This window comes from Mchenga conophoros, linkage group LG20 (genome assembly GCF_057382185.1).
Source record: "Mchenga conophoros isolate Kocher_MC1m ecotype Shallow Benthic linkage group LG20, M_conophoros_male_GT1.1, whole genome shotgun sequence".
Classification (NCBI taxonomy): domain Eukaryota; kingdom Metazoa; phylum Chordata; class Actinopteri; order Cichliformes; family Cichlidae; genus Mchenga; species Mchenga conophoros.
This window is the reverse complement of record NC_140545.1, coordinates 33457187-33480753: the sequence shown is the minus strand read 5'-3', so window position 1 is coordinate 33480753 and position 23567 is coordinate 33457187. Positions and strand designations below refer to the sequence as shown.

General features: G+C 41.5%; 1 protein-coding gene across 1 annotated transcript; it reads right to left on the bottom strand.

Annotated features, from left to right (window-relative positions):
* Nucleotides 1–22601, bottom strand: mecp2 (methyl CpG binding protein 2). Its single transcript, XM_085259957.1, has 6 exons — nt 22366–22601; nt 6422–6608; nt 6085–6293; nt 5763–5956; nt 5519–5655; nt 1–2786 (listed from the first exon to the last, which is right to left on the bottom strand). The coding sequence occupies exons 1-6, from the start codon at nt 22395–22397 to the stop codon at nt 366–368; spliced, it is 3180 nt and encodes a 1059-aa protein (XP_085116083.1). The 5' UTR covers nt 22398–22601; the 3' UTR covers nt 1–365.
* Nucleotides 22602–23567: the final 966 nt, after the last annotated feature.

Sequence of the window (23567 nt, the reverse complement as noted above, 5' to 3'; positions counted from 1 at the left end):
CCCCTCCCCACGGAGACTAGCGGGACACAACAGCTGCCTTTTGATTATATATACACACACACTTTTTATCGGTTTTTCCTTTTCATTTGTTTTTCCTAGAAAAAAAGATACTATCCATTTTCCACTCGAGGTGTCCCTCAGCGCCAGGTTGGTTCTCTAATCCAGAACTTTACAGAGTCTCCAGACAGAATCAAACAGAGAACAAGCTGCGACAGTCCTTCCAGCTCTGTGTGACGCTTTCCTTCTATCTGTAAACGGTGTAAAAACCATTACAAGGACATCATCCCAGTCATACTCCTCTTCTGCCTGGTGCTGATTCAGTCCGTCAGGCTATTGGTAGACGGCAGGTTCATCAGTCCAACCAATCAGCTGACTCTTTCGCTGACAGCAGTCCGTGACTCTACGGTTTCTTCTCGGCTGGGACAGGGAACAGCAGATTGCGGGACGATGTCTCTGAGCTCCCTACCCTCACCTGCTGCCTCTGGCTCTGCCCGGAGCCTAGCCCTACCATCTGCCCCAGGCACGTGACCAGCCCCAGATACTCCAGGAGGTCCAGGAGGCATGGAGCTGGGAGGCCTCGAGGTGCTGTTTGATCCTCTGTCTCCTCCTAAAACCTCTCTGCTTTCAGATGGCATGGCTGGCTCCCCTCTCCCCTCTGTCCTAACCCCTTCCACGCTGACGTCTCGGCTCGGGATCAGGCTCCCTCTGCCAGGCCTTGTGGTGCTCAGGTCTTGTGGCTGTTCGCTCTGGTTTTGCTGAGCAGGGACGAGGTTGGTCCTGGTTAGGCTGGAAGATGGTCGGCTGGATGAGAGGTGCTGCACGTTTGGCCTGGTAAGCTGAGAGTGTGGCTGGGAGCGCATCTGTGGTTGGATCCGCTGAAAGTGTGGTTGTGCTTGGGACTGGGGTTGGGACTGGGGCGGCCTAGGCTGGGAGAGAGATTGACTGGATTGTGGTCTGTATTGAGTCTGGAGTTGATGTTGTGATGGGGGCCTTGTCTGTGGTTGCACTTGGTGTCTGGGTTGCAGGTGAGGTTGAGGTTGGGCTGAAGTTCTAGACTGGGCTTGTGGCTGCATTTGGGTTTGAGGTCTGGGCTGGGATTGAGGCTGCATTTGGGCTAGGGTCCTGGACTGGGATTGAGGCTGCATTTGACCTTGGTTTCTGGACTGAGGTTGAGGATGAGTTTGGGTTGGGGTCCTAGCGTGGAGTGTCGACGGCATTTGGGATGGGGTCCTGGATTGGGGTGCTGATTGTGATTGGGCTGGAGTCCTGGATAGGGGTTGCAACTGGACTGGGGTTCTGGATTGGGTTTGAGGCTGCGTTTGGCCCGAGGTTCTGGGCTGCAACTGAGACTGAGGTTGGGCTGGAGGCCTGGATTGGGACTGACTCTGAGCTTGAGTTGGGGTCCTGGCCTGGGATTGAATTTGAGGCTGAAGTGACTGTCGGGGCTGGGGCTGAGATTGTTGTTTGAGCTGGGTTTGGAGTTGAGATGGGTGCCTTGACTGGGTTTGAGGTTGGGGTGCTGTGGGGGATGTAGTTTGTGGATGTGGATGCCTTGTTTGGTGCGGATGGATGTGCAGGATGGAGGGGCACTGAGGAGGATGTGACTGAGGTTGCGTATGCTGACTCTGAAGCTGGGTTCGGTGTTGGGTTGAGGAATGAACAGGTTGTGAGGGAACTTTCTGGTTGGCAGCCTGAGGCTGACTGTGGGTTTGGGATGGGGGCTGTTGGGGCCGTGGTTGTGTCAGGCCGTGTCGGGTAGGAGAGGACTGGGGTGCTGGGTAACGACTCTGGGCTTGGGACTCATGGGGAAACTGGGGCTGGTAGCGTGGTTGCAGGGTAGGATGTCGAGGTTCGGGCAGGGACTGTGGTGCAGACTTGGACTGCGGTCTGGGAAGAGCTTGCTGGGTGTGCTGCGACTGTTGGGAGGTGAGCTGAGGCACAGTCTGAGGCTCAATGTCAGGCTTGGACTGGCTAGAAGGTGCTGGGTGTCCAGAGGGTGGAGGAGGAGGAGAAGGTTCATCCAATGTTGAGACAGTGGATTGTTGGTGGCGATGCTGATGATGGTGGTGGTGGTGATGGTGGTGCTTGTGAGGTGTTCGCTCCTTCCTTTTGTGGCTTTTTGACGGACTAGTGCTACTGCTGCTACTGCTACCCCTTCCACCCAATCCCCCCTCTCCTCCCTTATCGCTTACATCTTCACCTACTTCTTCCCCTTTGGTTACACCATCACCTGTTGCCTCTCCTGATTTGTCCTTGTGCTTCCGCCCTTTATGTGTCTTGTGTCCATGTGGTTGGCTGTCATCTGAAGCAGAAGGCTGCTTCTGTGATTGTGACTGGCTCTGCTCAGAGGGGGCGGGCTCAGGCTCTGAGCTTGGACCTCCTGCCATTGTACTGCTCTCCTCCTCGGCCGCTGTTGACTTTCCAGTCTCTGTTGTTGTAGCCATTGGAGTCTGCACACTCTCCCTTTCCTCCACTGTCTCTCTCGTTTTACGTTTTTTGATTGGCAGAGCTGTTTCCTGGACAACAGGTTTGGTGGAAGACTCCTTAGCTGCTCTCCGTTTGGCCTCAGCAGCCAAGATGGCAGCTGCAGCGTAACTTCCTGCTGTTGAGCTACCAGAGGCTGATGCAGCGGAGGTGGATGCTGTGGCGACTGATGCTGCTGTGGAGGCTGACGCTGGTTTCCTGCCCCGTTTCTTGGGGGCAGTCTGTGGTGGAGGCGGAAGTTCTTGTTCTGATTTCCTCTTTCTGCCAGGGCGGGACTTGGTCACCAAGGCAGGAGACACCACCTGCAGGGGAATTGCCAGATCAACAGGAAAAACCTGCATTAGCATTGTTGCTGGAATTATAAAATCATATTTAAGATTTTAAAGCACTGACTAGACTGCTTCCTGGATGTCTCCTAGGTGAGTTGTTTTGGAAATATCCAAATAGTAGGGACTCCAGGGTAGGCAATAAACATGCTGGAGAGATCATGTCACTCAGCTAGCTTTGGAACACCTTGGTGTCCCCCTTGAAGAGCTGGCTGAGGAGAGAGAGATCTAGGCATATCTGTTTAGACTGCTTCCACCAAGATCCAGGTCCAAATAAGAAGCAGATAATAGATGGATGAAAATACTAACCATACTTACTGCAACCACATACTACAGCCTATCTACTTTTACTCATCATTTACCTCTGTTTGTGAGGATCTTCTCCAGGTAGAGCCTTAAGTTTCGAACCATGAAAATCATAAACACTAGTGCACAGCCAAGTCCTCAGTATCCACTCTCAAGACATTCTTGGCAGGACTACTGCCAGTCAAGATAAGTGTTTTATTTTAAACTCCTAATGAAAGTCTTTTCTACCTTCCAGATGATTTGTGGATCTCTTGTGTTGATCAATTGCTTAAGACCTTATTTCAGTGTATGTTAGCTGTTTTGCCCATCTTCAGGACACAACTCTACGAAGGTAAACAAAGTCTTCCATGAATTCCCTTCCCATTCTTTTCACTGGGATATTCAGAAGGTCTTTGTAAAGATGGAACTGGAGACACACACAGGATCCTTAGCCATGTCTCTAACTTTGCTACAAATGAGGATTTACAATCTTTCATTTCCTGTAACATGATTTAACTATCTCTAAATAGTTATTTGCAGGCTAAAGTTGATCAAGGTAAAACCTTGGGTTGCCTTTATTTGCTGTCACGCACAAAAAGAAGAAAAAAATACAAGCTGCCACCAGCACTACCCCTCAGATTCCAAGTAGATACACCTATGGTCTCAATTTGAAAATCCTAGATTATTTCCGTCTTGAATTATTGAACTCACAAGATTTTAAGAAAACTTGACCTTGACCTTGAAGTCAAGATCACTGAGATTTGAACTTGTCCAATGTACAGGCAGCTATGGTATCAATTTCAAAATCCTATGTTGCCTTGTTCTCGAGTTATCACACTCACAAACTTTGGTGTCCATGCTGCCCACCCACCCGGCAAAATGACAGCAGTACTAGGGCTGCCACGATTAGTCGACTAGTCACGATTACGTCGACTATCAAAATCGTCGACGCGTCGTTTGAAGCTTTGTAAGATCACAAAAGACGCAGGAATAAGTGGCAGGATTTAAGAGTGTAATAACGGACTGAAACAGGAGATGGCAGCACTGCATGTACAAGGATGCCAGCTGCCGTTAAACCCAGAAGAAGAAGTAGCTCTGTCCCAGAATTCATAGCGCGGCCCAGCTCAGTTTCCAACAATGGCGGCAGCTAGTTAGTTTTAATATTACTCTTATTATTCTTTCTGGGTCACAAAATAAACGTTTAACATATTTTCATGCGAGAATGTAGCTGTGTAAACCTCAAATATCTGCTCAGTTTATCAAGACACCACATATTTTCAAAAGCGCTCCGACGTTTTCGGAGGCGTCTGTTACCCACCAGCTTGATAGCTAGCCGGGGGCAAAGCTCACTAGAGCCCGTCAGAACACCGGACTCCCGGCAAATCGTTTTCAAACCCACCGCCATCTTTCGCTACTCAGGTTAAACATATATAAGTCACTTAGATAACTTAAAAATGTTATTGTTTGGCTTTTTTCAGTATTTTATTTGTTCCTGAGTAAATTGGTTTGGCTGAGATTAAAGTTATAGTTTTTACACAGCTGAATAAACGTCAAGCAGACAACTGATTATCAGAAGTGTGAGATGCTGGAGAATATACTCTGGTGTCCCGTTATATTTTAGATAGCAAGGAGCAGACGGCGGAATTTATTAAACTCCACTGAAACAATCTGCAAATTTCATTAAAATTTAATAAACTATCATCTTGTATTTATTTTTAGTTAGCACATACCTTAAAGACTTAAAGCTGTAAGCTAATGATAGTTATATAAGAGCAGATGCTGCTGGTGCAATAAGCTGTACGTTTTACGTCCAATGGATGATGATCTGATTAGTCAACTAATCGCAAAAATAATCGGTGACTAGTCGACTATCAAAATAATCGTTTGTGGCAGCCCTAGGCAGTACCCATCAGCCTTTCACAGCTGAGGGGTAAAAATTACAGGACGCCTCAACTATCCTTGAAGGTAGTGAGCCAGAATGGCAGGACAGTATGACCCAATGTTACTGGTTGGGAGTTGGGTCTTCAGTCTTTCCTGTCTTGCCTGATATAGGATGCTCTTTACATTACACCTGTAGGTCAAAGGGGGACCAGTTTGACTCTCAAGAGCTGCTTTGAAGGTTACTGAAAAACACAAGTTAATCAACCTCAACAAAGTGGTGATTCATTGGATGACATTATGGTGTAGAGGTGTGATCATTTTAATCAAAATATCTTTAAATGATTATGTTTATACGTGTGAACATCAGTTTTGGAGAGATGCATATTTTCTCCTTGAAGCATATTTCTGTTAGCTTTCCTGGACAGAAGAAATGAGGAAAGTTGCTTAGGAAATGCATGTTTGAGTTATTCAGCTTACTGCGACAATCTCAACACTGTGCTTCTCGAAAATGTACGAACGACTAAACGACAGAGCAACCATACCTTTGAGGTGGTGGTCGTGGTGCCAGTGGAGGTCTCTGCTTTGCCGAAGGGCATCTTGACCAGCAGTTTGCCCGGAGTTTTCTCAACCACACGTTTCATTGCCACTCCTTCTGTAGCCTGCCTCATCTTCCCACTGCCTACAAAAACACAAATAGATACACAATTACAGAAAAAATAAATACTCAAATAGAAATACTCAGGAACAGCTTTCCAGTATAACTTCTAGAATCACATCATTTAGTACCTTTGGGCCTCCCACGACCACGCCCCGATGGTTTCACCACCTTTGGTTTCTTGGGTGGGCGCTTCTCACGGCGGGAGGGGCTCCCACGCCCAGTAACAGTAAAGTCAAAATCATTAGGGTCGGTTGTTGTGTCACCAACCTTTTGGAAGTAGGCAATAAGCTCCACCTTGGAACGAAACGCTTTCCCCTCCGAGCTAAACAGCAAAAAAAAAAAAAAAAAAAAAGCAAAAAAAAAAGCATCACAAATGTTCATTTGGGGGTTTTACTCCTCTACATCCTGGAAAACGAGCACACTGTCAGGGTGGCTCAGGGCATGGCTTACTTGATTAGGTAGACATCAAACTTCCCAGCAGAGCGTCCAGACTTTCTCTGTTTCAGTTTGCGGGTCCAGCCTTCGGGCAGAGATGGGTCATCATACAGCGGCCCTCGGTCCCGAATGATGGAGCGCCGCTGCCTGGAAGATCCGGCAGACTCGCTACCACCTGCAGACTCTGACCCTGGCTCTGAGGGACCGGCCACTGGCTCTGACATCTGCAAGGAAAAGGTGAGCAAAAACTTGTCCTTCATCCTGAGCAAAATGTGTCATGATGTTCAGCAGGTGATGAAATTAGTCCCTCCATGATTCCACTGTTTCTACTAACTTCTAATGCAGTCTTTACCTGGGTCTGTTGCTCCAACCCTGTCTGTGGCTGCTGTGCTGTTGAGGTTGAAGCTGAGGCCATGGTCTCCGTCCCCCGCTCAGCATGACGACGTTCCCTGCGGGGTTTCTTGGTCTTGGACCTGTCTTTTTCCTTCCTTGGAGGCTGGGGTTCAATAGGTCCTTCATCACCTTCTTGCCCCTCCTCCCTGCACAAAAAAGAGAGAAAATCATACTGTTGACATTATGACCACAACCTGTTAACTGCAAGAATCCAAATAACTTCATAAATATAAGTTCATCCACATAGAACACTTTCAGATCAGTGTTTGACTGAATCAGTAAGAACACGTTAGGCTTCCTTTAGCTTCACTCTAGGGCTGCCACAAACGATTATTTTGATAGTCGACTAGTCACCGATTATTTTTGCAATTAGTCGACTAATCAGATAATGCATCCATTGGACGTAAAACGTACAGCTTATTGCACCAGAATGCATCTGTCAGTTCGCTGTTCTCACCAGCTCTAGTGAGCCTTGAACCCTGGTTAGCTATCGAGCTGGTGGGTAACAGACGTCTCCGAAAACATTGGAGCACTTTTGCAAATATGTGATGTCTTGATAAACTAAGTAGCTGCCGCCATTGTTGGAAACTGGAATTGACTGGGCCGCGCTATGAATTTTGGGATAGGTTGGGCCACGATGGATACACCCGACCCATCCTTCAAATCTGGGGAAATGAAGAATGCATTTTTTGGCCGCGTTTGGGGGAGTCTTCGAATTTGGACAGGCGTGCCACGTCCCTGTAACGTAATTGACCTACAAATGCAGCCTCCGAAGGATGCGGCCGCTAAATTTGGACACAGCTATGAAACCCGGACACTACTTCTTCTTCTTTGGCGTTTAACGGCAGCTGGCATCCCTGGACATGCAGTGCTGTTCTTCTGTTTCAGTCCGTTATTACACTCTTAAATCCTACTATTTATTCCTGCGTCTTTCGAAATCTTACAAAGCTTCAAACGACGCATCGACTATTAAATTAGTCGTTGACAATTTTAATAGTCGACGTAATCGTGACTAGTCAACTAATCGTGGCAGCCCTACTTCACTCCCATCAAATGTTTGCAGAACATTTAACTCCAAAGATCCTTCAGAACTGATATTTGAGTTTGAACCATGTAAAAGCTGCATGAAGGCAAATTACGTGCCATTTTTCTAACCGCCAATACAAAGCTCTGACAGACTTCATAAAATCTAAAGCAGGACCTTCTTGAAGTAGTCAAGTGTCAGTGATTCTCACTGTATTACGTTCTTTGCATAAATGGTTAACAAGACCTGACCCTGGACCATTAATAAGCTGTTGCAATTTTGGCTGAGCAAAAGGTAGTTAAATAAGAAGTGTTATGTGTTTGCCACATCCATGGAGGACAGGTTGTGGTGATTGATTTAGGAATGAATTCTGATTAATTCCAGCAAATTATGTATGTCAGGGCATCTGTCCACAGACTGTTCCTTAAAAGAAAATGGGTCAAGATACAACACGACACCCTAAAACTCACAAGTCATTCCACCTAATAATGTTCAATGAAGACTAAAGATAATTGTTTAACAATGTCCAACATAAATGTTGTGAGAAGGCCTGTAGCGAGGAAACCAAGCAGCAATCACCGAGGCTAAAAATGAAGTGCCAAAACCTCCACTTCCTCTAATGGCCAATTGAGGCTGATTCTAAAAGTGAGACAATCTTCATAGACTCTAATGTTAAAAAGCTTTGGCTTCAGTGGATATCTTTACCAGCAGCACCCGCTAATCCAAATATTGTCACTACTTGCTATACACACACTATAGCTGCCACACTATAACTGCCAAAATGCTAACGCTTCATTTAATGCCTTTAAATGAAGAACCTGAAACCAATGGGTAACAAGGTGACTACGTCCATCTTTTATGTACGGTTTGTGAAATCTTACTTATATAGTACCTTGCCTGACCCTTTACTCCTAGTTCTGATTGTGTAGCACTTTGTAGACGTCCCTGTGCAGCACTTATCTCGCAGACAGCTACAAATGCTCTCTAATGCCTTTATTTGGCTATTGGTGATTTGGTCTTCTATTTGCTAAAGCTAAAGCTGGTGAGACGCGGTGACTCCCTCTCCATAATCCTTTGTCTGTTTGCTAAATCTGACTGGTGTTTGTAGATTACAAAAGCAAGCATGCGATCGCCTAAATGTTAATATAAAGTCCAACATCAGTGACACATGTCATGGTGGCTACTTCCATCAATCACTGAAAAGGAAAAAGTGGGCACCCAACATTATACATTATAACATTTTTATTACTTTTAAGACTTATTCTGTATTTATGCAGAATAAAGCAAATTCCAAAGGATTTACAAACTTTTTCCTGCAACTGTATGTATTGAATGTTGGGATATTACACTATAAACCATGCATGTGATTGATTGGATCAATATCAGATTTCGGACCTTTCCAGAAATAAAGCCCACGTTAACAGTGGAGCTAAACGGGGTACAGACCTTTTTTTTTGGTGATGGATGGTAAAACTCCCTGCCTTTGTGTGTGGACCTCATAGTGAGTTTATCAGCTCAAGCAGCCTGGTGCTCTTATCCGGTCTTTAAGTCGGACGTCATTAGCCGTGCCTGGTCCCAAACTACGCTGCAGGTCCCAAAGTCAAACGAACACTGCGGCATCACTGAGAGTCGAAAAAGTGTCTAAATATGTCCACCTGTAATAAAATGATCAGTGTGGCTGCTCTACCAGGTGTAACAATTAAGTTTAACATCCAGGCATCCATGAAATTTTTTTTATAAAATTTAACAGAGTTAGAAGTTTGCAGGGAGTAAGCTCGCTAGTTTCCATCTAAATACAATACAGCATGTTGTGACTGAGGGATTTCTGAAACAAATTAAGACGTACAGCTCTGCTATCACTTCCGACACAAATGAAGACAGAAAACTAAACAGCAGTGATGTTTATAGGGTTACTGAAGTTGGACTAGCTGGGATAAAATGGCGTGCTACGTGATCACTAGCAACACAGCTATCTTAGCATAATATAAACAGTGAAGCTGGAGGACAAAAACTAACTTTTTCACTCGATTAAAGTTAACGTGAGGGTTCCTGATGGTCAGGGACAAATGCAATTAAGATAACCTGTATTAGTCCCACACGTGGGAAATTTGTTATTGTAATCGCATGGCAGGATGCTATAAACGGACCAAACTTCAGTCAGAAGAACAACTGAGATAATCCATCCACAATACGAGGTTAGTCATTAACACACTGCTGCATGGGCTGGGCTGTAGATACATCTTACACAAAACTGAGGTGTGTTAAAAACTGAACTTTAAAATAATAAGGATAATAGAAACCAAGAGAAGCCGACAGTGATCACTGAATGTTTTTAGGGGCTTGTAGATTAAATAGAACAAAATGCAAAGCATTAAAACCTGTTAAAAACACAACAGCCTTATTAAACACAGAGTGGTTTGGGCCCGGAAGCAGGACTCATCACGTCATCACTTAAAGACAGGATTGTGAAGCAATTGCAGGAAGTGCTGAGTTACAGTGACTGACTACCCCTGAACGCACCAACAGGAAGTCTTCAACTCACGCTATGGTTCGTCTTTAAGTTACTGTAGGTCACTGTGGTGTTTTTTACCCACTGCAGCAGCTTTGTAACAAAAAGAGATACACATCTAATGTTAGATTAGATAAGCATGAGCGGTGCATTTCCCCCTGATGCTTCTTGAACTTAACAAGTTTCGGTGTAGTTTGTGTCCTTTGCTCAGCTGAATACAACTACTTTATCTAAGAAAGCTTTGGATCAGCTGCAGCACACATTTTCAGTGCAGATTAATCAGTTTTTAATTCCCTCAGTACACCAAATTAGTTTTTAAAGTTATATGAAACTGTGATGGTTTTTATCTTGCTTTGACCGACCATCTTTATTTGGTGCAAAACGATGTTGAATTTCCTGTTTTTCTAACGGGGAGCAGAGGCTGTTTCTCATCATAAGTCTGACAGCTGGAACAAGATTAACCTTACTAAATAAACTCTGACAGAAACCAGAAGAGACCAAAATCAGAGTCACTGGTGGAACTGACAGCAGAGGATAGATAGCTCTCTTCTGATTAAAAGACTAATCAGAATTTCTCATTAATATTTATGTGTTAAATGATTATTTCAGCAGCATGAGGGCTGAAGACGACTCGGACCGGTGTTTACTTCACATTTCCAGTTAAATGTCACATTGAGACTGAAAATGTCAGACCCAACAGAATGCCTGTGTTTTCTTAAACTTTAAATCAGTCATTTAAAAACTTCAGTTCATAAAATGAATAAACATTGCTTCTGAATGCATGAAAACAAAAGCTCTGAGGTGGTTTTGAGACATTGAAATCTGTAATAGAAAATTCTTGTCTTAAATTGGCTGCATTCACGAGCACTTCCTCTTTTTCATATTCTCCTTCTCTTCTGCTTTAACCTGACAGATGTGTACAGATGGGTGCAATTGTTCTGTTTCTGAATGTTAATTGCTGGAACTAGATAAATCTGTGTAACACCAACTACTTTGTCTTTGCTGGCTATAAAATAAAACCTGCATGTTATAAAAACAGATTTATATATAAATAAAATATTAAAGTATCTGTGTGTTGTGTTTGGGTGCATTAGACATTCAGATTTCAATCACATTTATGTAAAAGCTTATCTGATTCATTATCTGCAGCACAGCCAAACTTATAGTTCACAAAGTCTATACATTCATGTGTTAACTTATGAGGAGACGGATGTAAACTATATATACCGTATTTTCCGCACAATAAGGCACACTTAAAATCCTTTAATTTTCTTAAAAATCCACAGTGCGCCTGATAATCCGGTGCGCCTTATATATGAATTCTGGTTGTGCTTACTGACCTCCAATCGATTTTATGTGGTACACGGCGCTCAAAAATCTGTCAAAAAATGTTTTAGTACCACTTTGCTAAGCTATGAAGCCGCACCGCTTGATGGATTGTTGGATCAGGTAGTCAGGAGCTTCGCGGAGTAATCTGGGTCATAAAAATTACGTCTGCTTCAGGTCCCAAAGTCAAACGAACACTGCAGCGTCACAGAGTTAAAACTGTCTAAATTCTTTCATCTTTAATAAAATGATCAGCGTTGCTGCTTTACCAGGTGTAACAATTAAGTTTAACATCCAGGCATCCGTGAAAACAGAATTTATTAAATTTAACAGAGTTAGAAGTTAGCAGGAAGTTAGCTCGCTAGTTTCCACCTAAAAATGATATAGCATGTTCTGACTGAGAGATTTCTGAAAGAATTAAGATATTCAGCTCTGCTACCACTTTCAGCATAAATGAAGACAGAAAACTAAACAGCAGTGACATTTGTAGGGTTACTGAAGTTGGGCTAGCTGGGATAAAATGATGTGCAATAATGACGTATAATGACGTGGGATATAGCGACACAGCTATGTTAGCATAATATAAACAGTGAAGCTGGAGGACAAAAACTAACTTTTTCCCACTTGATAAAAGTTAACATGAGGGTTCCTGATGGTTAGGAACAAATGCAATCCCAAGGCAGGATGCTATAAACGGACCAAACTTCAGTCAGGAGAACAACTGAGATAATCCATCCACAATATTAGTCATTAATATACTGCAACAACATGGGAATAAAGCAGCTGCAAGAGAATTCAACATTAATGAATCAATGGTACGGAAGTGGAGGAAGCAAGAAGAATGAGTTGAGTCAAGTTTGACTTATCATACTGTTTAGTTACACTTAATGCGCTTTATAATCCGGTGCGCCTTATGGTCCGAAAAAATATAGTAAGGATTTGCTGGAGAGAGGAACAAAGCACAGGAAGCACAGGTAGGTAAACAACAGAACACCATCCAAAAAGGCCAAGCCAAGAAAATCCCAAAATACTGAAAGTCAAGTGAGTAAAAGTCCAACAAATATCCACAAAGAGGAGCATGAGGAAGAAAGACACAGACAATCTGACAAAGGGGAGGTCAACCTCAGTGTGTAGAATACAATACAACTGAGCAACAAACAGGTGAAACTACCAGGTGAAGGCAAGTAGAAAGGAGGGAAAACAGCAAAAGTGGGAAGGAAGCCCATGAGACACCTGGGAAAAATTGACCCTTCAATATAAAACAGGAAGTAACAACATGAGCACTCACAGAGCTTAACTCTATTAAAAGGGTGTTGTACAGCTCTTACTATCCCCTTTCATATGATATATTACTCGATATGGTTTCTTTAATTTTTTTTCCAAGGTAAACTTTGACCTGGGTCAAATACTTAGCCTAGGTACTAGGTACTCATGTTCCCCAACGCCTAGTATACTGTTGTGAAGTTTGAAGACAATCCATAAAAAAATTGAGGGTAAAATAAAGTTTTTACCCAGGCCTTGACCTGAGGCACACCAAAATAAAATCAGCTCGAGCTGTTATTGATATCTACTGTCACACAAAATTTGAAAATGATATCTTGAAAACTGGATGCTAGACTGCTAACAGACACACAGACAGACAAATGGAACCTATTGCACAGTCCCTCCCTTCAGGGGAAGAAACATGAACAACAGAAACATGAACACTAAAGACAAACAGCAACAGTGTCTCCCTGGTCAAAAACCATAGGTTGAACAGTTGTGATAGTCACGACACTGCAATAAAGAAGTTAAAGGCATGCGTCTATTTTTAACACTACACTTGACTGACAACTAATTTGGTTACTAAAGCCACACAGTGACCTCTCATACACAGACCAGTATTATCAACACCTCTTATTTTTTTCATGTAAACAACTTTACATTAAAGGTTGTCAAACCGTCATGTGAAAATTCTGACTCAGTTGCTGCATGGTGAACTTAACATGTGCAGGCTATCACAATGTCAGCATTTTAAAATCGGTTACTGCGTAAGTGGCTAACAGTCACCTCAGTAAGATAAGAGCAAGAGGTCAAACGTTTGATATTTTTATTTGATATAAGGATATAAAATGCACAGTGTTTATAATGGCAACTTTTCTTTTTTAGAACGTCTAGAGAGGTTGAAAAAACACTTTGGTGAAACCTTTGTTTTGGTACTGTTTCAGTGGTCAAATGCTTAGTCCTATTCTGAAAGCAACACAAACTGTAATAGCCGAGATTCAACAACCATGGACATAAATCAGTACATATTAGACCACACAAATCAATAGAAGTCAAAAGTATTTCACAAACTGTTAGGAGACTGTGTTAAAGTATTAGCTGGGTAATGAGAGAAGGTGGGGGAGGTACAGGAAGAAAATAACAGCAGAAGAAAACTATAAATGAATGGATACCACGAAGACCATGATGAGGCAAGAGTAATCTTAAAACTAATCTTTTTTGGTCTTCCTGTCATTCTACCACTTCCTTTCCTCTGCTTCTTCCTTTGTCTCGCCAACCACCTGCATGTCTTCTTTCACATCAATAACCCTCTTGTTTGGCCTTCCTCATCTCCTCGTTTGCCTCATAGCTCCTCCACAGCATCCAACTCCCATTAATTCTCAATCACACTTTTCTAATTTCCAACAACAAAGAACCTATAAGCACCATCAGAACTTTAATATTTCACATCCTAATGTGTTGAAGCTGGAAGAGTTTCTCCAAAAGCTCAGTTCAGATGTGACAGACAAGTCTGAGCAGCTGACTGATTAGTCTGATCTTCATGGGGCTTCAGGCTGCGATGTAAACACAAAAAACAAAAAGCGCTTTTGGACCAAGTAGTTCTCTAGGTCCTTTTGGGCAATCTGGGAATCCATCTGCTAGTCTGCTGACTTAACCCCTGGAGGCCAATATTTTAGGTCCCCCAGTTCAGTTTGGAGGATATCCAAGCCAAGATGTCCTCTTCCATCCAACGGCTATTGTTTACAAACTCAGAAACATAAAAAACTAAATAAAAATAACCTGATAAAAAGTTAAACCGTCATCAGAAAAACCTGTTCTACCCTGTGATTGGTGAATAGCGATGACACTAGGTTTTAAAATCTGATCCCCTTATTCTCCTTAAAGACCATTTTAAATGTATTTATTTGATGTTGAGTCTTTTAAATTTAGTCTTGCATATTTTTTGCAGTGGTTATTATGTCACATCACTGAACTGCACTAGCCTGCATCTAGGATTACCCCTACTAACTTTATATATGTTGCTAAGACTCACATTTTACTTTAATTACTTGTATAAAAACATGAATATTTGTTTACATGAACTGTATGCTGAAAACTCTCAAATGCCTTGTTTATATCCAAACTGTGAAACACTCTGTGATCCTTACAATTAAAATGAGTATCATCATTATTATTCTCAGTAAGGCTGTGGTATTTGTGATAGAAGCTGGAATGAATGTTGGTTAACCTCACTTACATACTGATAAATGAGTCAGCCTGTAGTGAACATAAGTAGACGGATATCAGCTGAACAACAAAAGGTAAAAAAAATAAATAAATATTTTTTTATACATATTTTCACTAACCCCTTCAGAGTCTTTTTAGGTTTAAAAAAGTAAAATACATTACCTAACTTAAATATTGCACTTTGTGTCGCACTGGCAGAGACTAGGCATTGGTAACTATCTTTTTCTTAGTCTATGAAAATAGGAAGATGTGAGTTTAATGACAAATTGCACCTAAATTAACAATTGCTCTTGCTGGTTAAAGCCAGTGCTCAGAAATGCTTACAAAGGTAACTCTGATGTACATCTGAGAGGTTTCTTTTTTCCTTTTAACATTAATAAACACATTCTTAAAATTGGCCAGATGCTTTTAGTTTACTTTACTGTTAATTCTGAACTGACATCAACCAAATAGTTTTAAATTTGGTTTATATTTCCATTTTAACTTCGGTAGACACAAGGCAGACACGGTTAAAAACGTATCATTTTCTGACGCAGAGCAAACCACCAGTGCAGACAGGCCACTGCCTAATGAAAAGGGAAAAAGCATGGGAAAAGCTACCCATCATACGACTTCAGCTAGACCGAGGATGTTCCTTCAGCAGTCAGTTGGTGGGAATAGTTTGTTAATGCTGACATGATGCCAACACTTCAAAACAGCACTATATCTGGACCAGAGGCAACCAGGCTGTTTGAAAGGCAATGGAGGCAAGGTGTATGGAGGTATGTGGAAATGGAGTGTCAACACGTCACATGACACCATGCTGAGTCCAGATAATGCAAATAGGCTAAAATAACAAGAGTCAAAAAAGAACCGGCTGGATGACATATGGCAAAAGCGAAGGCCGAAGTAAAAGCTGACCGGACAAGTCATGGAATGAAAGTCATCACATACAGTGTGGTTTTATTGAGCATTTAGGCTAAATAAGGTCTGGTTTTCAATATCAGTCCATTACTCTAGATTATGTTCTATTTTATTGCTAGAATTTAGAGTCGTTTCATACAGCCAGTGTTTTACCTTTTTTACGAACAACTAATATCATCCCTTGTCCAACAGTGCGCATATTTTAAAAAAAAGGTAGTATTTCTTCCAAGAATCTAAAGTAGTATTACACAGCTCCTACCTACTGACTTTTCAACAGGCATACGAAACCAGAATCAGCCAGCTCCAAGGACATTCAGAGAAGGGATGGGCGATGTATCGAATATACTCGGCGTATCGCGAGTTTTTTCACGTACAATGGCTAAAATGGCTTTATCGTAAACATCGAGAATAAATTGACATAGAAATATTAAGCTGTCTGCCTGTAATTCAGAGGTTTTTTCTCCCACACGCTGCAAATGCACCATTCGTCCTCCCCTCCCAACCAGAAAGTTTGCTACCCACACTGCACTGAGCATGCTTGTTTATATACTACCAGATAGGGAAAAATATGACGACAGCGGGATTTTCAGATGAGGAAGGGAACAAGACGCGCTTTCGTTTGGATTTCACAAGGAGATTGTTGAACAAAATGCATCAATTTGCAAAACATGCCCTAAAATTATTGCTGCAAAAGATAGCAGCACCACAAATTTATTTATTGAAAAGTCATCCACTGCAAAATTAAGGATGTTTTACACTGAATGTCAACGTCCCCCCACACGCCAAAGAAAACATTAAATAAACCAGCTGTGATACCTGGTCTTGGTCAGTCGTTTCTATGGTCACTATCTAGACTTTTGTTTCTGTAATTTGAGGTCACCACATTTTTTTATATTACTATTTTTATATTTTACAGTCATTTTTAGATTTACTATCACAGTATTGTCATTGTGAAAAACCTCTGTGTGCAACTGATGGTTAAAAAATGGTTAAAACAAAACATTTCAATTCATTCAGATTTTTTGTATTCAAAGAAGAAAAAAATATTGAATGATCCTTTTGAATGAGTATAGCAGTGCAATTTTAAGCACTATATAGTTAAAAATAACATTTGTTTTTGGAGGCTATTTAAACATATCACGATATATATATTGTATTGTGATATAGCCAAAAAAATATCATATTCGATTTTCCTCATATCACCCAGCCTAATTCAGCGTGTGTGATTTCACTGAGTCTGCTGTCTATCGAGCCAGAACAGCAGACAGGAATCCAAATGTGAACCTGTTGTCTGTTCCTGAACTTGAAGACCACCATCCACCACACGACACCAACCTACCTACAATGTCCTCTATAATGCTCAGGTTGTTGAAAGACACATTCAGAGATGAACTGTTGTTCTAATAAATTAACAGAGGAGGAAACTTTATTGGCAAAGAAAGTTATCAAACCCTCAAAGGTGCAAATACTTTCGGATTCATTACCCTTATCACAGACAACTATCCAGCACCCGAGACGAACCTGGGGACTAAAGCTACGTCTACACTAATCCGGTTAAATTTGAAAACGGCGTTTTCATCTAAAGACGCTCCATGTCCACACTATCGTTTTCAATTGTTTTCATCCACACTGAAAAGGCTGTTAATGTACTGCGCATCCGTGAAACGTAAGATGATTGACTTGCGTCACTTCCATATTTACTTTCCGGCTCTTTGAAAAGTCGCAGCAAAATGCAGAGGAAAAGTGCCCAGTTTTATCTGGAGCTATATGGAGCATGTACAAACTGACATTAACCTTTAATAGAGCTGTCAAAATTAGGAGCAAACAAAATGACTCCTCTACAATGTCGTCCGACATCTTAGTTGAATTCTTCACATCACTGCATCATATGACTAAAATGCGTCATCGTTTTCGAAAGCCTCCATCTTGGCAGTCCACACGGCGATGCGAAAACGGCTTTTCAAATTTATCCACTTTGGAGAGCGTCTTCAAAAAGTTCAGTTTCCCTTGACCAAAAACGCCGTCTCGGTGAGAACGACAGGCCAAAACGGAGAGAAACAGATGCATTTTCAAATGAAAACGTATCAGTGTGGACATGGCCTAAAACACACACACACACACACACACACACACACACACACACACACATTAATTTCAGTATATTTTGTTGAGATGATATGGTATTAGGAGCAAATTCTAAATTTGAATATTAACAGAAATTTGCTCTTTGTTTAACTGTTACATTGGATTTGATACCAGGTATCATAGCTGAGGAATATCATACTGAAGCTGAATGAAAATACGATGGAGTTTTTTGGTTTTGCTTTTTTCCTTTTCAGGCTTTAATACTTGTGAAAACATTCATCTGATTTGAAGCAATTTAAAGAACATTATGTGCCTTGTATATGAGAAGCTCTGAACTAAAATCAGTCCCCTACCTCCAAACCTGTGGTTTCCACAGGCCTCCAAATCTGCTGTCAGAGATCACATAACCAATCTTTCTACGTTAACCTGAGCTCCACTCCCGAGAGTCCATATTTATAGAGACATGTCATGACATGTCTCTATAAATATGCTATGAATATGCCATTAAACAGTTTTTTTTTGTTGTTGTTGTTGTTTTTTGTTTTTGCTTTTGAGAAAACTAATACAGTAGGGGTTGGGAATGTTGCATAACTCCTATTAAGACATGAATATTTCCACTGGAACTTCTTCAGGAATCTCTGAGATGGTCAGGTGGGAGGCACCTGGTAAACTGACATGGAGTGACCCACAGGTTGTGTCTGAAATTATCCACTGATTCATTCTTCTTACTCCCTGTATCGAAAGTTGCTCTGGTCATTTTAATTATGCTGTCACAACATGACAGATCAACATTAGCTAGATTAATATATATCCAGGTGTATTTCTGTCATAAATTATATCATACTAGGGCAGGAAAATATGGCCAAAAATATTTATCACGATATATATTTGAAAATTTGCGATAACGATATAACTGACGATACCACAACTTTATTAGTGCAAAAAACCCCATCAATTTATTTTCACCTAAACAAGCAGCTGTTTATATTAGTTTAGTTCATTAGTTAGTTCCCCCTAGTGTTTGCTGCTTTTGTCATAAGGCGTGCAGCTATTTAAAGCTACGCCGATTGTTTGTTGAGTCAGCGTCTTGTCACCATGCTAGTTACAAACCAATTCTGGTTCATCTGTTTCACTCAACGATCCGCTTTTGCCCTTCTCATTCTCTGCTGCCGCCATGTTTTTTGTACAATGTGCGTATGAAAACAAAGGCACTGCGCATGCGTGTTTTACCCATATTCTATCGTGATATTTCATTTTTTTAACATTGCCTAAAATTGTACTGGTATTACCGTGAAAGGTATAATATGGCCCAGCCCTATATCATACAGCAGTATTTTCCTTAAATTAGTAATTACACCATGAACATCTAACACTGGTTGTTATTTTGAGATACTTCAAGTGCATAAATAGGCTGTATAAAGAATCACTATACATTCACACAGCACTATGAAATGGTGAACTCACCAAATATAGAGAGCTAACAGAAAAGCAGCCTGAAATCAGACAAAATTATCACCTTGTTGCACTTTCACTCTCACATTTGAAAACAGTTGGACACAAAAGACAACAAAAAACATCCAAACATGTGTGCTGACTCAGCAGGGATCATAATAAATGTGAAAAGTTGAGAATACTTATTTTAAAATGCCACAGAATGTCTGATAGTTGAACTGATGTCAAGCATTCATCTGTGTTTTTCATCATAATTCAATGCAGAAAACATCAGACTGCAGGAAGTGAAGTGCATAACCTCAGAATTTCCTGGAGGGCCTTCAGACCCAGGGGTGTGTCCAGAGACGGGGCATGGGGTGGCACTGGCCCCCCTTAAGAGCTCCTTTGAAAACATTAGCTGCAGCTGTAAAATTTAAGATGTAAGTCAAATAAATAACTTAAATCCCTAAACACTGAACACAATTCTTAAGACACACATAGTTTTGGTTGCACTACAGCTGCAACCAGTAAAATGCCATGACTGTAGTGATTCAAGTATTTATCCCCTGACTCATTCATCAAAGTACGCATTCAATATTTTAATACTTTATTTAAGACCCTTTTTTTCCTCTGCTACTGTGGGTGAACATTCAAGGCTTCGTTGATCCGGGATTTATTTAAAGTTTATCTTGAATGTGAACTTTACTTTCACGCTGGTTCTTTTGTTATGACAGTAATATAAAATCCTACAAAGCCGGTCCACATATATGGATGTCAGTAAATTATTTCATTAGCACAAGTAAGAAATACTCCCAGACTGGCATTTCTCATTATACAACTTTAACAAATGAATTATATTTCTTGCACAGATTGGAAAAGTTCTCATTATGCAAAAACAAACAGATTACATTACTGGACTATAATTACTGAACCAATAATATGTGTATATCGTTTTAATGGGAATGATTTTAATTAGTGTGGATGCTGATTCAGCAAATTAGTCTTTAATTGATTCAAATGGTCTAGCTTTTGTCAGATTGGTCTCATTTGGTGAGTTCAAACTGAATATTCCAATTGGCTGATTCAATTAGAGCCTATTCAAGCCCCGTTTCCTGATTGGTGAATTACAGTTCAACAGGCAGCTGATGTGACCAGAGTAAGCAGAAAGAGCCAGACAACCACAGGCTCTCACTACAGACATCTACAGCCAAGTCCTAAGTAAGATAAAACTTATTCAGAAGTTTGTCAGATTTTCCCAATAAAAATTTTCAAAAAATTTTTCTAAAATAAAAAACTCCAGTTACTCACAGGAATATTGAACTAAAGCATTAAAGTGTTCAAAAAGAAAGTCACCAGTTATTTAATTACAGAAATTTACCAGGCCACTTTAAATGTGTCTCCAATTACTTTGGGAAATTTAAAAGTATGCATTAATGTGTGCTATTTTCAAAGTAAAAGCTTCCTGGATAGTTTTAGAAAGTTATCAGCATAGTCAAAAATAATTTTAGAAAAAATTCAAAATAAAAGGACACTTGCATGAAACATTCACAAGAAAGAAATTTGTCTGTTCACGGAGAGTGACTTTTTTGTGCTAGCGCAAATATGAGACCAGTGTCTTTCAAAAGGAAGTATATTCTGTGTCCGCAGTATGTATGTTATCCATACAAAACAACACATCAACATGGCAACCAGGACAACAGAGCTTTAAGAGTAGCAGTGACCGTTTTAGCCCCAAACCTAACCACTTCATATTATATATATATATATATATATATATATATATATATATATATGTAATTCACCAATCACTGTAATTCACCAATCATATTATATATATATATATATATATATATATATATATATATATATAAAATATGAAGTGGTTAGGTTTGGGGGCTAAAACGGTCACTGCTACTCTTAAAGCTCTGTTGTCCTGGTTGCCATGTTGATCTGAGCCACACCCACTAATGTGTACTAATTAGTACAACTGACTATTAAAACAAGCCTACAGTTACAAAAAAAAAAAAATCACCCTACTCATGAGTTGTTATGACAGGAGATACTATCCATAATAGTCTACAATGTATTTTGTACCAAAGTCTAAATATGATTTTGAATGCTGTAAAGTTTGGCATTTTAACACTGGACTCTAAGGAGATGGCCTCACTTTTGGACAGGCTCAAGTGGCCATTGGAGGAACAGCAGCTTGTAGCATCTCTTCCTGCGAATGTTTTTGGTTTTTCTTCAAGGGGGTGGGCATGGCACCCAACCCCCAAACTTTTAGACACACCGCTGGATGAGTAGGAAACCCATGTGTTTTTATTTTGATAAATTCTGCCATTGTACAATGTGTGTGTACATTTAGTGCATGATGGCAGTGATGCTGTTGAGAGACAAACACTTCAGTGAGTGTTGGTGCTGCTGAAGCTGCAGGTGGAACAGGAAGTGAGCTGCTGAAGAAACTAGGACACACAAACACACGCACGCACAGGTGATGGGTTCTACTCCCGTTCTGCAGTTATAAACATGTGCAAAAAGTGGCAGACACTCTGTGTCTATGTGGCTCAGCGGCACTAAGGCAGCTGGCCGCTAACAGGGTAATGATCTGTTTCAGCCCGCTTTGGGTAGGTGGTTGGGTGGAGGCTGCGAGTGCAGTGAGGGAGGTTAGCCCAGGTTACTGGTGAGCGGGGTTAACCCGGGTTAGTGATGAGCAGTGTGAACAGCCGGACCCTCCTCTCATGAGAACACTGTGTTTGCTAACCAGCTAGCAACCGTTAGCTCCTGCCTGTCAGACGGAGCGCGGGAGGAGGGGTGCACCGTCGCCGCTAAGCCGCGGCTGGGATATTTGTGACAACTCCCCGGCCTGACTTCCAGGAGAGTTGTGGTAAAGTCGGAGCGGCCCGGTAGTGCGCGGAGGACGGGCTAAGCTAAGGCTAAGCTCCGCTCCGCAGCTAAAGTACAGACTGAGCAGTAAGTTGGTGACGTATTCCTGCTAACCCCGCTCCGCCGCGACAGGCCGGGGTAAAAATCAACGCACTTTCACTTCGATAAAACAAACGACAGAAATGGCTCTCAGCCGTCGGAGCCACGGTAGCGGCGGCACGGTAAGGGAGGATAAATGTAAAAAGCCACTTACAGTCTCTCCTCTCCGCTCTCCACGGCGGCCATTTTTATTTAAATAAATAATTTTATATTAAAAAAAAAGCTCCAAACATCTCTGCTCCCTCCTGCTGCACCCCGCCCCCTCGGACTCCATCTCCAACCGCCGTCAACCGCCAACACCGCGAGATTTGCTCCGACATGGGGTCAACAGCACGGTGCAGGGGCGGTGTAGTCCCGCGAGAAGACGGTCAAAGTGAGACGTTCTCGTACCGATCTGTAAAAATAACAAACGTCAAAATATCAGCGTCAGTAACGCAAAAAATATATGCAAAACCGATATAAAATGAAAACAATACATTTTAAAGTATTTAAAGTAAGTATTAAATATGTAACTGTTTACAAGATACACTGTTAAAATGGTTCAAAACAATAAATACGCCAAATCTTAAACTTTTATAAAATGTCTCATAATGTTTTTTATTACACTTTATTTTATGTAAATATTTTCTGACACACATCTACACTTTAACTCACGCCTCCAGAAGAATTTCTATTGCAACGGAAGACAGGGAGGCATGCTTAAGGTCTCCACTTTAGAAGGAGCTTTTTTCCAGAAGTTAGGTCAGTGCCTGTTGTGTCAGAAATCTAAGGACTTTCTGGTGGATGCTGACGGTGAAAGAAGCCGTCAGGTTAAAGAAGGAGGCCTTTGGGCTTAGTTCAGCGGTCCCCAACCCCTGGGCCTCGGACCGGTAACGGTCCATGAGTCGTTAGGTACCGGGCCGCGAGAGTTGAGGCTCAGGTGTGAAATGTATAGTTTTCAGGGTTTTTATCGGTTTTCAGCGTTATTTTGTTATCGTTTTTATCGTTAACTCGGTTTTCCTGGGTCTTTTCATGTGTGTTATAAATAAATATTTTTTTCGGTACTAGTTTTATTTTGCTGTATTTATCCACGACACCTTAAAGGCCGGTCCGTGAAAATATTGTCTGGCATAAACCGGTCCGTGGCGCAAAAAAGGTTGGGGACCGCTGGCTTAGTTGATCTGTTGGATTCCTGAAACACTGGAAAGGCACTGGAAGGCTAGAAGAGCTGAGAGTTTGGCTGGTTAATAAGCAAAAGTGTGGATGTTGGAGACGTTTGAGACAGAAGAACCTTTGGTTAGCCTGAAGGAGCCACTCAGGAAGGAAAACAGAGAGTTTCTCAGACTGTTTGCAGCCATGGAGGATAGTTTTTGACCT

Excerpts from the sequence above, each read along its gene's own strand:
- mecp2 (XM_085259957.1), bottom strand. The coding sequence starts at position 22,397 with ATGGCCGCCGTGGAGAGCGGAGAGGAGAGACT. Across the intron at positions 6,609-22,365 it reads GAGAGCGGAGAGGAGAGACT|GGAGGAGGGGCAAGAAGGTG; the intron begins GTAAGTGGCTTT and ends TTTTTTGTGCAG. Across the intron at positions 2,787-5,518 it reads CCACGACCACCACCTCAAAG|GTGGTGTCTCCTGCCTTGGT; the intron begins GTATGGTTGCTC and ends ATTCCCCTGCAG.